This window comes from Sphaeramia orbicularis, chromosome 1, assembly GCF_902148855.1.
Source record: "Sphaeramia orbicularis chromosome 1, fSphaOr1.1, whole genome shotgun sequence".
Taxonomy (NCBI): Eukaryota; Metazoa; Chordata; class Actinopteri; order Kurtiformes; family Apogonidae; genus Sphaeramia; species Sphaeramia orbicularis.
Genome location: NC_043957.1, coordinates 21,311,199 through 21,327,692, shown reverse-complemented (window position 1 = coordinate 21,327,692; position 16,494 = coordinate 21,311,199). Strand labels below are relative to the sequence as shown.

General features: G+C 38.1%; 1 protein-coding gene across 1 annotated transcript in view; it reads left to right on the top strand.

Annotated features, from left to right (window-relative positions):
• The window catches only part of myo15ab (myosin XVAb), an 88,043-nt gene that overhangs the window by 10,775 nt on the left and 60,774 nt on the right, over positions 1 to 16,494 (top strand). Inside the window, 15 exon segments of the mRNA XM_030127833.1 lie at positions 332 to 442; positions 559 to 876; positions 1,209 to 1,245; positions 1,248 to 1,405; positions 1,836 to 1,848; positions 1,851 to 2,067; positions 2,150 to 2,540; positions 6,081 to 6,163; positions 6,933 to 6,996; positions 7,097 to 7,206; positions 7,787 to 7,861; positions 10,934 to 11,030; positions 11,239 to 11,342; positions 13,218 to 13,281; positions 15,232 to 15,345. Of these exon segments, the coding sequence (XP_029983693.1) occupies positions 332 to 442; positions 559 to 876; positions 1,209 to 1,245; positions 1,248 to 1,405; positions 1,836 to 1,848; positions 1,851 to 2,067; positions 2,150 to 2,540; positions 6,081 to 6,163; positions 6,933 to 6,996; positions 7,097 to 7,206; positions 7,787 to 7,861; positions 10,934 to 11,030; positions 11,239 to 11,342; positions 13,218 to 13,281; positions 15,232 to 15,345 (1,956 nt within the window).

Genomic DNA, 16,494 nt, shown 5'->3' with positions numbered 1-16,494 from the left:
ACACAAAAACAAACATAATACAGTAGGCTATACTGGATGGATGTGCTGAAGTTTTATATTTTAGTTAAGTGCTGCAGTTAATGAAAAATGACCAAAAAAAAAATTATGTTTATGAGGAAAAAATCTTTTATTTGATATTAAATGACTCTGTGGTTCTAAAGGTTCCAATACAAATTGGTGTATGTGCTGATTAATTAACTTTTATCCAATTAATTGTTTCATTCACTCAAAGGTAAACAAAATGTGTGTATATATATATATATATATATATATATACATATAATTTCTGTTCTCTGAAGTCATAACTGTCTTTCCCAAACTCCCCTCACAGGACCCTCGGAAGCCCATGTCGCCCAACCTTTCCAGAGCACTTCAGAACCAGGATCTCAGGGGTGCTTCATACACTCTCCCTGATGGAACCATCATAGACCCCAGAAGCCAAGTAACCTGTGACTCTCTGTCAAAATGAAACTATTTATTTATTTTTTTAATCTCCAAGTTGAAGCTGGTATTAACACAATGGATTTTTTTCTGGCTCTTCTGTCTCGGTTCATGTAGCAACCCATGTCCCCAAACCTTGCGAGGGCACTGACCAACCCAGCTCTACGGGAAGCTTCCTACTCTCTTCCAGATGGCACCATAGTCATTGATCCCAGGAAACCAAAGTCCCCAAACCTTACAGCAGCACTCTCGAACCCTTATCTAAAAAGTGCATCTTACACGCTGCCTGATGGAACTATCATCATTGATCCTCGAAAACCAGTCTCTCCAAACTTAGCTGCTGCCCTTCAGAATCCAGCTATGAAGAACGCAAAGTATGATGCACCAGACTGGGTCAATGACCCAAATGCCCCTATTTCACCAAACCTGGCCAAGGTTAGCTATGGATGTATCTTTGCCTGTTTCCCTCTCACACTACCTGTCTGCCATGTGTTGATCTGTTTCAAATCTATATCAGAAGTTCTAAAAAATGACAGTTTTCAGTTTAAAAATATTTACACATACTTATGCACAGCCAGCATCCTTCACATTTTAAGTATGTAAATATTGCTATATTTAATTTGACATTTTAACAAGATAGAATACATATTTTAACATATTTTAAATTGACAAACAAGATATGTATAAGTGGTGCAGATAAAGATTATATTATATATAATCTTATATATTGTATATTTATATTAACTTAAGTCAAATGCGATACTTAGGCCCTCCAAAACCCAGCCTTGAAAGGAGCTACATACACACTCCAGATGGAACTGTTATAGTGGACCCAAGAAAACCAAAGAGCCCGACCTTGGCAGCCGCCCTGCTGAACCCCTACCTAAAGGAGGCGTCTTACACTCTGCCTGATGGAACCATCATCATTGACCCTCGGAAACCAGTTGGACCTGACCTGGCTAAAGTATGTACTTGTTATGTACATATATTTCTTTTTAATATATAGACACAATGTAGTACCTGTTTTTTTTTTTTTTTTTTGTTGCCATTTACTATCTTGTGGCTCTTGGCATTTTAAGTATAACTGTTTAGGAAGTTTAAAAATTGCATTAAAAAATTCTCAGTTTCTCAGTCTTGTAAATTAAATTTTTTTAAGCATAAATACAGTAGAGCTGTTAGTCAGTATAAACCAAGATGAACCTGTTAGTCAAAGCCAAGCAACAATGAGACCAGAATGGCACACTGAAAAAAAAAAGATTGGCTTAGCATTTCTAGGATGACATTGCCCCTTCTTATAGAACTTTCTGTCAAATTATTTCATTTTATTAGTTGAAGTCATAGTATTCTTGAATGAGTGAATTGAATGTCTGGGGTCTCGCTTATGCCACTTGTAGGCTCTTATGAATGAGGCCTTCGTGGTGCATCATACCGGCTTCCTGATGGTACCCTAGTTATTCCTGGTCAGAAGCCCAACCTTTCATCTGCTCTGCGGCTGAACAAGGGACTAAGAAGTACAGGTCTCTATCAGTTGTCGGACAAATCAGTGTTGACAGGTGCACCCAAACCTACTCCTCCCAACCTTGCAAAAGCACTGAAGAACGATGAGTTCCGTACTGTCCAGTTCAGGTAGGAAGCCTCTCTATTATTTTAGACAAGGAGGGAGACCATGTTGCACCTTCTTCACTGAAACACATTTGTTGCTCCACAGGCTGCCAGATGGCTCTCTTCTCACACGCCGGTTCCACAACCCTAGCTTGTCTGATGCCATCCAAAACCAGCAGCTTCGCTATGCCTCATACAGAGTGCCAACAGGACTGCAAGGTGAGGATAATCGTTATGCTGTTGTCCCTCCCTACGGCCCACGCTCAGGCCACTGGGCCAGGGGTGCTCAAGGCGGCGGGGAAGGGGGGGAAGATGTTTGGGCAGCTGAGAGAGTTTTGCCACATGGAACAGTCCAGAATCTGTCCAAGTGGTCCATGTACCGGGAAGATGGTATATTGGATGGATATTCACCTACCCTGAGACCAGACGGGCAGCCTCAGGACCCAGACTGGACCCCTGACAGAGAAAGAGTACCTGGACAGAACTTTTTTGATAAGGTATGAAAAAGAGCTCATTTGCTACAATTATTGCAAAAGAACAGTAAAATGTGCATCTTAGAAGCAAGCATGTATGCTGTATACATGCTTGCTTCTAAGATGCACATTTTACTGTTCTTTCGCATGAATAAATTAAATTGGATTTTCTGTTATCATATGTCTGTTGTATGTAAACAGTTTTAATAGTATTTCTTTATTTGCGACAAGTAGGGATGTGCTGATCCATTAGCCAGTATCATGTGTCATCAATATATCTGTCCAGTTAGCTAATAAGATGACATTCAGTGATGGCAATGGTCGGTGTTTATCTGTTAGTGTTTAAGATTCCTGAATAATTACAGCTGAGCTACTGTATCTGACTGTAGCCACACTCCATTTAGTTCTTTTGTGGTCGGGCTAAGTCACTAACATTTCAATATGCTTTCAAACACTTGTCAGAGTATTTTGCCTGAATCCTCCTTTGCTGGTGTTGTGTGTGTTTGATGGTAAGAACATGTGGATACTATTTAATACTAAGTTATTAGTTAATTTAATGTTAACTTTGACTTTTGCCTTCAAGCAGTTAACCTGCTAGCAAGTAATGACAAACCACTAAGAAAAAGGTACAAACAAAAAAGAGTCTGAGTCAAATTGTCCAATCAATTGGAATCATACCTTTGAACTTATAAGTTCATTTTGTTGCCGAGGGTGTCATATCAAGAAGTGATTGCCAAATGATGATTGCTATCAGTTTTAATAATAGTTAAACTGGTAAAAAAAACTGGATTAGTTATAATCAAGGGTACAAAGTGTGTAAAATAAGTATGTCAGTTGGAATTATTGTAAGGGTAATTCCAAAGGAGGTCACATAAGTTGCTTTTCCATTAGACCTATGCCAAAACTTCACCGATATTTACTATATGGTGAAAAAACAGAAGTGCGTAATGTCGGTTTTTCCATTAAATCATAAATTCGATGATTTGTTTACTTATTACAGAGAAGAGAAGTCATTCCATAAACATGGCAACAAATGTAAATATTGCATTGATTTATAGATGTATTGATTATTATTATATACTACCCCTCTATCCCGTACTAAATTAAAAAATGGTTCGGTTTCCTGGTTTGTCCACATGTACCGCACCATGTTTCTTTTAAAACTCTTCTTCCTTGCTTGTTGTAACATCCGTCAACATCTTTTTTTTTTTTTTTATTCATGTGACTCTAGTTCCAGAAAAAGGTCTTTCCATTGCAGTTTTGTGTGATATACCATTTGCACTATGCCCGAAAAACCACCTCTTGCTACCGCAAAAACTTTTAATTCAAAAACAAAAGTTTTGGCGAAATTATCGTTTTTCCATTCGGTAAATTTTATGCTCAAGTTATATTCATGCAATTTGAGGGTCAATGGAAAAGCGACTGTTGTTAAGCAATAATCTATTCCTAAATCACAGTAGTTAGACTGTAGTTTACATGTAATCACATTAATACAATGCTCGATGTTTTAAACTGAAAGATTAAAATTTTACACAGACACTTTTGATTACAAACAAAGATAATGAATATTTGCATGTTATGTCTGTTTTTTATATCCAAAAGTAACTGTAGATACAGTCGTCCTCAAAATTATTCATACCCCTGCCATTTTTTGTAACTTTTTGTTTTTGTGATGAAATGAATGAGTTTTGTCAAGTTTGTTTGTGACTTATATGTGATACACAAGTGAGGAAATAAGAACAAATGATACTTGGAGAAATACTTTATTTCACGAGTATTTTATTAGAGGATTTCCAAAAAATGCCACGTTCAAAATTATTCATACCCTAGGTTTACTAAGTCCAATGTCTTTTCTTAATAGTCAGTAGAATAGCCTTTTTTCTTGATAATGGTTCCTGTAAGTGTCCACAGGTTCTCTTCTGTCTCCTGTGGGGTTTTGGTCCACTCTTCCTGGACCAAAGCCTCTAGCTGGGTCCGGTTGGATGGTTTCCTACCCATCACGCTAGTCTTTGGCTCCCTCCACAGATTCTCCATATGATTTAGGTCAGAGCTTTGACTGGGTCATGTCCTTGAACCACTACTGCACTACCTTGATGGTATGCTTGGAGTCAGTGTCCTGCTGGGACGTCCAGTCAGGACCAATCTAGAGTTTCTCAGCAGACACTTCCACATTGTCATCCAGGATGTTGATATAATCCTCCTTTTTCATGATGCCCTGTATCTTGATGAGGTTCTCGGTGCCACTAGCAGAAAAGCAACCCCATAGCATTATGTTGCCACCACCATGCTTGATGGTTGGGGCTGTGTTCAGCTTGCGTTCTTCTCCTTGCTTCCTTCAGATGCAGTGAACATCCATGTGGCCAAACAACTCCATCTTTGTTTCATCAAATCACTGGATTGATGACCAAAAGCTTGGATCTTGGTTAAGAAGAGCTCTAGGAAATACCAGATGAGCCTCCTGATGTTTCATCCTGAGTCATGCCATCTTCCTGTGTCTGCATCCATGGAGAACTCCTTTGTGCAATACTGGCTGGATGGTTGTCTGTGATACCTTCATACCTCGGTTATTTTGGTGGCAACATAATGCTATGGTTATAACCTATAATGCTAGGATGCTTCTCTGCTAGTGGCACTGGAAACCTCATGAAGTTACAAGGCATCATGAATTTAACATAATTATATCAACGTCCTGGATGACAGCGTGAAAGTGCTGAGAAACTCTAGACTGGTCCTGATTGGATGTCCCAGCAGGACACTGACTCCAAGCATACCACCAAGGTAGTGCAGTAGTGGTTCAAGGACATGACCCAGTCAAAGTCCTAACCTAAATCATTTAGAGGATCTGTGGAGGGAGCTAAAGACCAGAGTGATGGGTAGGAGACCATCCAACCGGACCCAGCTGGAGGCTTTGGTCCAGGAAGAGTGGACCAAAACCCCACAGGAGACAGAAGAGAACTTATGGACACTTACAGGAACCATTATCAAGAAAAAAGGCTACTCTATTGACTATTAAGAAAAGACTTTGGACTTAATAAACCTAGGGTATGAATAATTTTGAACATGGCGTTTTTTAGAAATCCTCTAACAAAATACTCCTGAAATAAAGTATTTCTCCAAGTATCATTTGTTCTTATTTCCTCACTTGTGTATCACATATAAGTCACAAACAAACTTGACAAAACTCATTCATTTCATCACAAAAACAAAAAGTTACAAAAAATGGCAGGGGTATGAATAATTTTGAGGACGACTGTAGATATAAACTGGGTTATGCAATCAGTTTAGCTTGTTTTTCTACCAGCTGTGCATTGCAAAACAATGGCATGAGACTTATTTCACTTTACAGTTTCAATCTTCTAACAAAAAAGAACACAGCATGCGGCTGCATTTCAGATTTCAAGATTTTTCACACAGAAAATTGATTCAAAATTGATAAGTAAATCTGTAAAGAATCAGACTGTAGAGCAGAATGGAAGTATCCGTAGTATCTCATGAGTTCACATCCCTCAAATGACTTAGTATTTATCATTATATATGCTTCTATGTACCTTTGTCTATATTCAGGTCTACTGTATTGTAAACATGCCCATGCCAAGCCAGAGGGTGAAACGCTGGGCAGAGGGGATGGAGGACATGACACAACTGCCGTAAGCATAATCCACTGTTCACAAATAGCCAAAGAGCAAACACACAGGGTTGCAAGCGTATGAGACTTTCACACTATATATAGTATTTATTAATAGTTAATTAGTTGTGTAATATTTTTCTTGTTTTGGTTGAACAAATGATTTTTAAAATACATTTCAAATATATAGGAATTGTATGTGAAAAATCAATAAAAAGAGAGCAGATGTACATCTCCCTTTCGAGTAGAAGAAATTAGAAGGGAAAATGAGCAGGACATTTAAAAAGAAATCTCACTCCAGAAATGAATAAATGTAATTGTACTTCGATTTAAACAACCTAAATGGGTGAGAAAAAGTTCACATACACATATGAGATTTGCATTTGTGTTTTTTAATACCTTAAATAAACAAATGTAATTTTTTTTTATACCACATTATACTTTGAAATTGCACACAACTACAACCCTGCAAACACATGTAACACAATTAGAAGCAGTTGTTGGTGTAACAGAAGAGCTCATATCTAATCTTTTTCTTAGGATCCATTTCCTTTTATCTAGGAGATCAGTCTTGAAAATCAAAATGTTTTTTATAATATACCTCAGCTCTTCTTATTAATGATCTTCATACACTGAATTTTACACATTTCCATAGAGAAAGCATTTGAAAGTAATTAAAAAGTAATTAATATTGATGTCAAAGTTAGTTTGAGAATCTTGGAAGTGTGTGCATCAATATATACTCAGTGCATGTGTAAGTTTATTTTGATTTCCTGTGTGTTTAATTTCAGTGAGCTGAATGAGAACATAGTTCTAATGAACCTGAAGAAGCGCTATGACCAAGAGCTCATATACGTATGTGGAATTTCTCATATGTAGATTCAATAACTCATTTCACCAAATTTCCCACACACGGCAGGCTGTATACATTCATCCGCTCTTCTTTTCCCCACAGACTTTCATCGGCAGCATCCTTGTGTCTGTGAACCCCTACAAGTTGCTCAACATTTACGGCACAGACATGGTGCTTCAGTATGACGGCCGTGGCCTGAGTGACAACCCTCCGTAAGACCTGGGTGTTATGTGCATATGTGTTTTCATTCATGTGTGTACATAGACACAGGCAAACAGTACTTAATTACCTCTCTTCTCTGAAAAATCTTAACTTCTATGAAGATTTTGAGCATTTTTTCCAATGTGAAACTGTTCATTTTAGGGACACATTGACTATTCTGAGACATGTCTATCTAATTAGAATGACATATTCAGAGGACTTTGTATGGCATTCTTAGATCTGTTAAATTTTCAATAGTATAAAATGTAGAAACATAATTCTAACTTTTATCTGAAACATTTCAGAATGTGATTGTACTGTTGTACTACATGTGTCTACATGTGTTGTACGCTGCACTCTGAGATATAGTATGATGGTAAATAGAGGTGCAAATGCCAGCACTCTCAGGTGTTAGTGAGAAGCTCCTATTACACTGCTGTTGGTTGGTTGCCAGGGGCGAGTTTGGTAATGGATTTCACTACCACTTTACATCTAGATATACAAACACACAATCAACACATGCACTTAGATTTAATGAAAGCTTACAGATGCATTTTGTATCAAGTTAATGTGTTTTTCCTTTTGTTACAGGCATCTTTTTGCCATTGCTAATTTATCATATACCACCATGATGGATGCCAAAAAGGACCAGTGTATTGTAATCAGGTATGAAATTACACTGTTTCCGGCACTTTTTTTTCTTACACTCCTGGTTAATGAGTGCATCCCCCTCATGAATAAATAACATCAGCTGTAAACAACCCATAGTAAAACTGGACTAAGCGATTCTAATCCAGTGTACTTTTAGTCAGATTCAGCAAATATCTCGTCATGTTTTGCTGAGTGCTTGCATATGGAAAAATACTAAGTAGTTTAATCCGTTTATCGCTATCCCAGTCAACGAGCACTCTTCCATTAAAGTATTTTGACTTGTTCCCATCATAGAATGTATGTATATAAAATATGGACATAGCCAATTTGCCATCACACTTTGCTTTGTGGAAACTTTAAGTTTGGTGTTTTAGCTGTTGTCTTGTTTTTTTGAACTAGAAAGGTGTGCATTTGGAGAAGAGGTTAGAGTTGATGAGGAGTGGGGATGATCCTTGCTAAGTTAATGTTACTATTACTTTACCATAAACACCAACGGTGCTGCTACTTGACAATTGTGTTTGATAACTATAATATATCATTTGTTATATAAACACACTAATTGCTGATGTCTCGCCTGTTTACCAGGTTAACTGATAGACTACATAATCCAATACAATTTAATGCCAAAATCAGCTAATATAGCTAAGTTATGCTATTCATGTTGAGTATTATAATTAAACAGCAGTTCTGAAAGTCAAACCCCACTTGACATGACAGATATGAAAGGCATTCACCTGTTACTCAGAGTGGCCAGACTCTTAATTATGCATAATCTTAAGCCTTAATGTTTTTAAATGGGGAATTTATATATATAAATCCAGTCCCTGTACAGTTGTTGTGAATGCAGATGCATATGGAGATTGGTTTACTTTTGGAGCCAGCCTCAAATAGTTCATTGAAGGAAATGAGGTTGCCATTAGGTTACAACAGGAACAGGACAGATGGTACTGATAAGATTAATCATGGATCTGTTCCATTTAAGTGTCCCAGAAAGCTGGCCAAAAAAGCAACAACAAGGTTCCTGAAATTAGTACATCTTCAGCCATTCTTATTTTATGTCAGTTACACCTGCATGTATCTAAGCACTGTCCAAAGGTAACCGGCATTAGAGTTTCTTCAAGATGTTTCACCTCTCATCCAAGGATTCTCCACTTCTATCAGATTGGTAAAGAGACACAGTTTAACCTTTTGGAGGAATATTCACCTCTTCAGAGTCATTGGGGTCAAATGTGAGCTGCTGCTAATGACAGTCATTAGACTCACACAGGCCAAGGTGTGTCAAAACCCAGCCATACCTTGACCTGCCTAACCTAACCCTAACCCTAACAGAGCAGAAGAAGCCTTTTGGCTGAGAAGTGAAATTTCAAGGAACTCCATCAAGTCCATTTGCTTTCTTCAATAACCAAGAATCTTCATAGATACTACGTATGTATGGTTGCTGAGGTTCAATACCTGCAGTATGAAGAAATTTATATTTTACCTTGGATTTTTACCCCGCCCCCGAAGGGGAGGCAAAGGGTGTTGTTTTTGTTGGTTTGTTTTTTTGTTTGTTTGTTTGTTTGTTTGTTAGTTAACACTGTAGCCGCAAAACTATTGGTTAAATTCATACCAAAGTGGGTTTATATACTGTCAATGACCCAGCATAGACGTGGGTACATTTTGGGAAAAGTAGGTCAAAGTTCATATTTTTTATGAATTTTTTCAATTTTTTTTTCTCCCATTTACTTATAACAGGTGACATTTCAAATATCTAGAAAAACATCAATTTTATTTAAATTTACTTCAAACTTGGCACATATATTGAGGTTTTGCATACACGTCACATGATCATGTGGTTTTCTGTTTACGACGCCGTATTGGTAGGCAAGCTTTCCTTGGATCGTACAATTGCCCATTGTTGATGATATTTATCTTTCTCCTGTGTAGATCTACAATAACAAAAAGCTTTAAGCAGTGTGATCATGGTAACCACATGTTGTGGTTGGTTGCAATAGATGAGTTTCATGTGACGTATTCATACATTAAGTCTTGGAGGAGAAAGTCATGCCAAGTTCATAGCGTGTTAAAGAATGGACCTGCTAAACTCCTGTGTGCCGTTTATTACGTAGCTGTCACCAATTATAAGTTAGACATAAAGACCGCTCGGTTCCATTGGTGGCAGCGGTGGTTCTGTTCTGCCGACTGCTGTTTATAGTTATAACCGTGGTTAGCGTAGCTTCTCAGTGTAGTTAGCCTGCATGTCTGTTGCGCTTAGCGGCGTGGAAAAAAAGAATTGTCATCATGTGGTACGGTGATGAAGACCCCTTTAAACCTACCAGGAGGACTTTCCCTGGCCTATCACCCTATAGAGAGAGAGTGATTGTGGATCTACCAGCTCCCTTTGCCGGTGATGGCAGCCAGAGTTTCCTCAGCTGGAAGTGGCAGTCGGAGCTTTGACGGGCGACACTGGTGAGTTCAGTGGGGAGCTGGTGACAATACTCCCCACCCATCTGTGCAAGTCTGCTTTTCTACTATGGGACAGCCTTCCCCATGCGGTCAAGTCAAATTATGCGGTCGTGAAAGAGAAGATGGGATCGGCTTTTGGACAGAGACAGTTAATGGACCGTTTTAGAGCTAACATATCGGCTCGTTCACGAGTTCCGGAGCAGAGCCTGGAGGTGTACGCAGCTGATGTGAGCCGGCTGGTAGCTGGTACTCGTGTTTTTACCTCCGAGTTACACGCGCATCACTGTTGTTAGTAGACATTGAAGCTCATCTATGGTGCCTTTATCACAAGCAGATATACTCGCAAATAACTAAACACGCAAACACGAGTCCAAAGAAAAACACGATATAAAGCAACAGTTCTGACTTTCTGGATCCAGATAGCGTGCCTACCAATATGGCGGTGTAAACAACAATCACATGACCAGTGACGTCAGCTGCAAGTCCTCAACAGAGGCAATTGATATGCTGACATCAGCACACGCATAGACATGATGACATCAGCTGGATCGATGCCAAAATAAGCTACAGTACATGCAAGGGGTGGGGTTTGTTGTGCCTGGCACCAGTTCTTATTTATATATTAATTTATTGTTATCACAGTGGAGAAAGCGGGTCAGGAAAGACTGAGGCTACAAAACTGATCCTCCGTTACTTGACAGCCATACATCACAAACGCAATGTCACACAGCAGGTAGGTGCCAGTGTCTTTCATAAATTCCCTCAGATGATTATATTGTGATTGTAACTTGCTAACACTGTTATTACCATCTTTTGTCTTCTATTTTTGAACTCTGCCTTCTCTCATCAGCTAGAGGTACAGTGTCTTCCCCTTTTTTTTGACACATTATAATATCCATCACTGTTGAGGGTTACCATGGTTACATGTTTTTGTGGTGAATGATCAGATCTTAGAGGCTGCGCCCCTGTTGGAGTCTTTTGGGAATGCCAAAACGGTGCGAAATGACAACTCTTCACGCTTTGGCAAATTCACACAGATCTACTTGGAGGAGTAAGTACCAATAACATTAAACCAATTTATTGAATAAACCAAAGAGGAGATTCATGGATGTGGTGAGGGAGGACATACAGATAGTTGGTGTAAAAGAAGAAGATGCAGGAGACAGGGTCAGATTAAACCAGATCATTTGATGTTGGAACCTCCAAAGGGAGTAGCCGAAAATAGTAGTTGATCAAATAAAGAACTTTTCAAACGTGAAATTATTATTGGTTTTTAAATGCTATTATACAAGTCTAAAATTATTGGTTATTATAGCTGTATTTTTTAATCATGATTAACCAATCAATCAAATTGTATTTGTATAGCACCAAATCATAACAAAAGTTACCTTATGACACTTTACATTTAGAGCTGGTCAAAACCAGACTCTTAAGCCAATTTATACAAACCCAACAGAATCTTCCAGGAGCAAACACTTGGTGACAGTGGTGAGGAAAGTCTTCCTTTTAACAGGCAGAAACCTCAAGCATACCACGGCTCTGGAGGATGGCTGTCTGCCTTAACCAGTTGAGCTTAAAGAGAGAGGGTTAAAGGGAGAGAGAGAGAGAGATTTGGGGAGAAGGGAGGAAATGGGGGAGGCACATGTCACGGATGCACAGTAAACTGAACTATAACTGTTAAAAACTAGAACTGCTGTTTCTAGTATAACTACCAATAACTAGTACAAATACCCATAATTGTTAATACTACTACTCCAAATATAAGTACTAACAGTGGATATGCTACTACTGCAGCTGTTAGTACCAATAATAGAAACCTCTACCATCTATGGAATTAATAATAAACCAGTGTTTCTCAACCTTTTAGAACAAAGGTCCACTAACGGCATCATGAGCCTTCTGCTGCAGCCGAAATCAGCCGAAATTCTAAAAGTAACGCAACAAACCTGTAGATAAAGCCCCCCTCTTCTTATCATTTCTCACCTGCTGCACCCCAAAAACAAATTTGCAATAGGTGGTGGTGGGGGGGGGGTATGCCTCTATTACATGATGAACCTCAATCTGTAAACCGGGTGGGGGGAGGGGTGAAATGAACCTCAATCTGTAAACCGGGTGGGGGGAGGGGTGAAGGATGTGCCTCTGTTATACGTCGGAGCTAACACGAGGTCTTTACACGGGGGTACCACCCCTGTTGAGCAACACTGTAATAGTCCAACTGCTTGCATTTCGACATGGGGGGAATCTGCTGCATCTCCTTTGTACTAGTAGCCGGTGAGTCTGTCATTTTTCATGATTTCTTTTCCCCTCAAGTCCTGTACTCTCGCCCCCCTGGTTGAGAACCACTGTAATAAAAACTATCACAACTATATGGATAAATGAGTGATTACAATGAAGGCAGGAGAGAAGCAGAACCACAGCAGTAGGTCCAGAGATGATCCAGGGAAAACCTGTGAGGACATAAAGCACAGAGACTCCAGGGAAGAAGTCAAGTCAGTAACATGTATTTTCTGGGGCGTGAATAGAGGGGGAGAGAGGAGGCCAAAGAAGAGGACATTTTATTAAGTAGATTAAGGTATGATTGAGATATTTCAAGGAAACTATGGTCAGTCATTTGTTTACAAAAGACTAGGCTCTTCTAAAGAAACATGAGCCCAGGTAAAGCTTGGCCTTAGCTTAACTCAGGTCAACGCCATACACATGGTTATTTCCTCATCGCACACACAAAGTGGGCTTAGTGGAGAATATGCTAACATGTCCCAGTAACACAGTTAGAACAGTATTTGATCTTCCTCGAGAACTGTGACAGAGAAGATTTGAGTGCATTACCCATGCATGACCTGTTACTTAACTCGGACTCACTGTCTGTGTGTGTGTGTGTGTCTCCATGCTTGCGTGCATGTCTGTATACCTATGTGTTATTTACAAGGGGTGTAATCAGCGGTGCCATAACGTCTCAGTACCTGCTGGAGAAGTCCCGCATTGTCTTTCAGGTGAAAATACACAAGCATGCACACACATGAACTCAAACACACACTGAGCAGGTCAGGCGGAGTCTTCTTTCAACTGAGTCACCATAAGAAAGAGGAGATTCTACAGGCATCATGAGAGGTGTCGAACAGCTCTTCATCTTCATCTTCAGTATCTTTATCTTTAGTTAACTCACTCTGGTCAGCAGTCATCCATCCTCATTTCCTTTAACCCTTACGCCTCTGTCGCTAGAGATATTTTTGTCAGTGTTATTGCACAAGATTTTATTTTTAAAGTGTGGGATTGTTTTATTTGTTGTTTGTTTTTATTATTATTATTGTTAGATTTTGAATGTTCAGCCTTAGTTATTATGACAAATATACTATAAATGTGGGGTTGTCACAACTGAACATGCATGAGTTCATGGTAGCCTTGCAAAACAATTGCAGCAGGCCTATATGTATTGAGGTTTTTTTTGTTTAAGGAAAATAGAAAACATATGGTTTATCTGTAACTGAAGTATAAATGAGGGGTATTCCACGAAGCAAGCACTTATTTTGGGAGCTCAAACTCATTAAAATTTCAGAACAGCAACCACAACACTATTACAGGGTTCCTGCAGAGTCTTAAAAAGTCTTATAAGTCTTGAATTTACAAATCTGCATTTAATACCTTAAAAAAGTCTTTAAAAGGTTTTAAATTTGATATGGGAGGTCTTAAGTTATGTTGCCATAATCTTGTTGGCTGTGTTGAGTTTAAATGTGTCCAAGCTGCAAAGAAAGTAACATTGGTGGACTCAGTTCCACTTGTTCCAACCTGACAATTTATACTGAAATTAGGAACCAGTTATTGCTAACTTTGCAGTCCCTGGTGAGTAATTACTTGGAATGGTGGGAATCAAGGCATTGAAGTAAATAAATACATTTTCCTAAATTCTAGGAGTCACGACTTTTTTGGCAGTATGCACGTGAAGTAGGCTGTGAAATGGGCATTAAATTCTGTCCTAAGTAGTCATAAAAATGACTTAAAAAGTCTTAAATTTAACCTATAGAAACCTGCAGGAACCCTGTAGTAAATATTTAAGTGTGCAGGACTTAGATTATACATAACCTTGATAATAATCCTGGTGTTGCTTGGAAGATTTAACACTGCATTTGGAAAATAATTGTGTTCATATCCATGTTTAATGAAATTCTTATCCCAAACAGGCAACAAGTGAGAGTTTTTCCAAATTGACACTATGTCAGAATCAGTGTTGCAATAAATAATTGAAATATTCCAGACTCTGATAATCCCAAAATATCCCCCTATGCATTTAGTAGACAGGAAATAAATTTTTACCCTTTCATAATTCATTTAACTCAACCAAAATTTTATTTATTTATTTATTTATTTATTTATTTATTTATTTATTTTTTAATCAAAGTCTTCTTTAGTTCTGTGTTATTTTCAATCTGAGAACCAGAGGAATATTTTTTTTAAGATGAAACACAAGGGTTAAACTGGCATGCCTATAAATCAGGCTGGTTCAGGATGTGATGAATAAAACTGAAATAGCTCACCTCTGACAATTTCAGACATCTGATATTATACAGTTCGACCAACTGTTAGTAGAAAGCCCCTTTTTTCTTTGTATTCTAAAAGTTTTTGCAGTTCTTTATCAAGACAGATGTCTGGAATTGATAATAATACCGTCAAAATGGAAAAAGGATCTGTGTAAGTAGTTTTTAGTTTAGTTCTATCTAGTTACATATCTGCTAAATCATACTGTAAGTCAAGTTGCTTTTATTCTGTTTTTCCCACAAACTCCCCATTATTCTCCAATTTGGCCCACACGATACTGAAGCTCAATAGCCCTGCTCTACACTTTTATCTTTTTTCAACCTCCATCTGAACTGTGGAGCAGTTTTGTGTATGTGAATATGTGCATGTGATTTTTTTTTTGCGTGTTCATTTCCTGTTTACATCCTCAGGCCAAATCAGAGAGGAACTACCACATCTTCTACGAGATGCTGGCAGGTCTGCCTCCTAATGAGAAGAGCATATTGTATCTGCAGGAAGCTGAGACTTACTACTATCTAAATCAGGTGCTTACATGAACACGAAGCACTCCTTTCAGAGAATAGTCACAGAAGTGGTGCGGAAAAGGAGTGGTCACTTAATCAATATCTCAGGCACATTAACAAATGAGATGTCCCTTCTCTGAAAAGGTGACATTAGTCTCTAAGTGATTTATGGCATGAACATAAAACGACCTGTGATTCCTGAATACAGAGTGAGAAACATTTGCGGCCTGGTTTTTTAAATTTTTGATTTAAGGCAAAAGTTTGACATTTTTATGGCTCTTTCTTCTCATAGTGAGCACCGTTTATGCAGTTATGGTTTCAGTTATGGTTAGGAACTGATTTGTAGTTTTTACCTTTTTTAAATTTTTTTTTCTTTCAACGATTATTAAATTCATGAAAATCATAAATCCAATTCACATTACCATACATTTAAATAATTGTCATTTATCTGTTTATGTGATTTTTGAAGAAAACTTGTATTAATCTTTTGATATCCTAAAATTGTGTGTAATGATGACAACAAACAGTGCCTACTAGTGCCTATTTCTACTGTCCGCTGAATACAAAATCAAATAAATGCAAATAATAATTTTGGAGCTCAACAATGACACAATCCACAGAATAATGTACAACTTCATATCACCCCTGTCTATTAGATGTTCTTCTGTAGAATTGGCTGTTCTATGTCTTTGCATGATCAGACATTTCTGGACCTTTTGGTTCAGTATGAATGTGGCTTTACCTCCACTAAAGGATCATGCAGTACATATTATTATTATGCTCTGTTGTACTGCAGAACTATGCAAAATTAATGCAGATTTTTTTTTTTTTTTTTTTTTTTTATGAAACTTGATAGAAGGGTAAGTCATCAAACATGGATGAACCCATTAAATGTTGGAACAAATCAATTTTTTTACAGCACTGAAAGATGGCATTTGATTGAATTACAGAACTAAAGGGCACCTGTTTCCTCCTTAAATATATATTTATAGACAGAGAAAGAGAGCGACTAGCTGTAATTTTTTTTATGTTTATGATTCATGATGCTGTCTTTTTGATGATACATGCATGATCTTACTGGTTATGGAGCTTATTTGCTCTGCTGCTTCATGAGACTGATGAAACACTGAGCAACACGTAGCTTACTAGCCATTAAAGATAATTCATTAA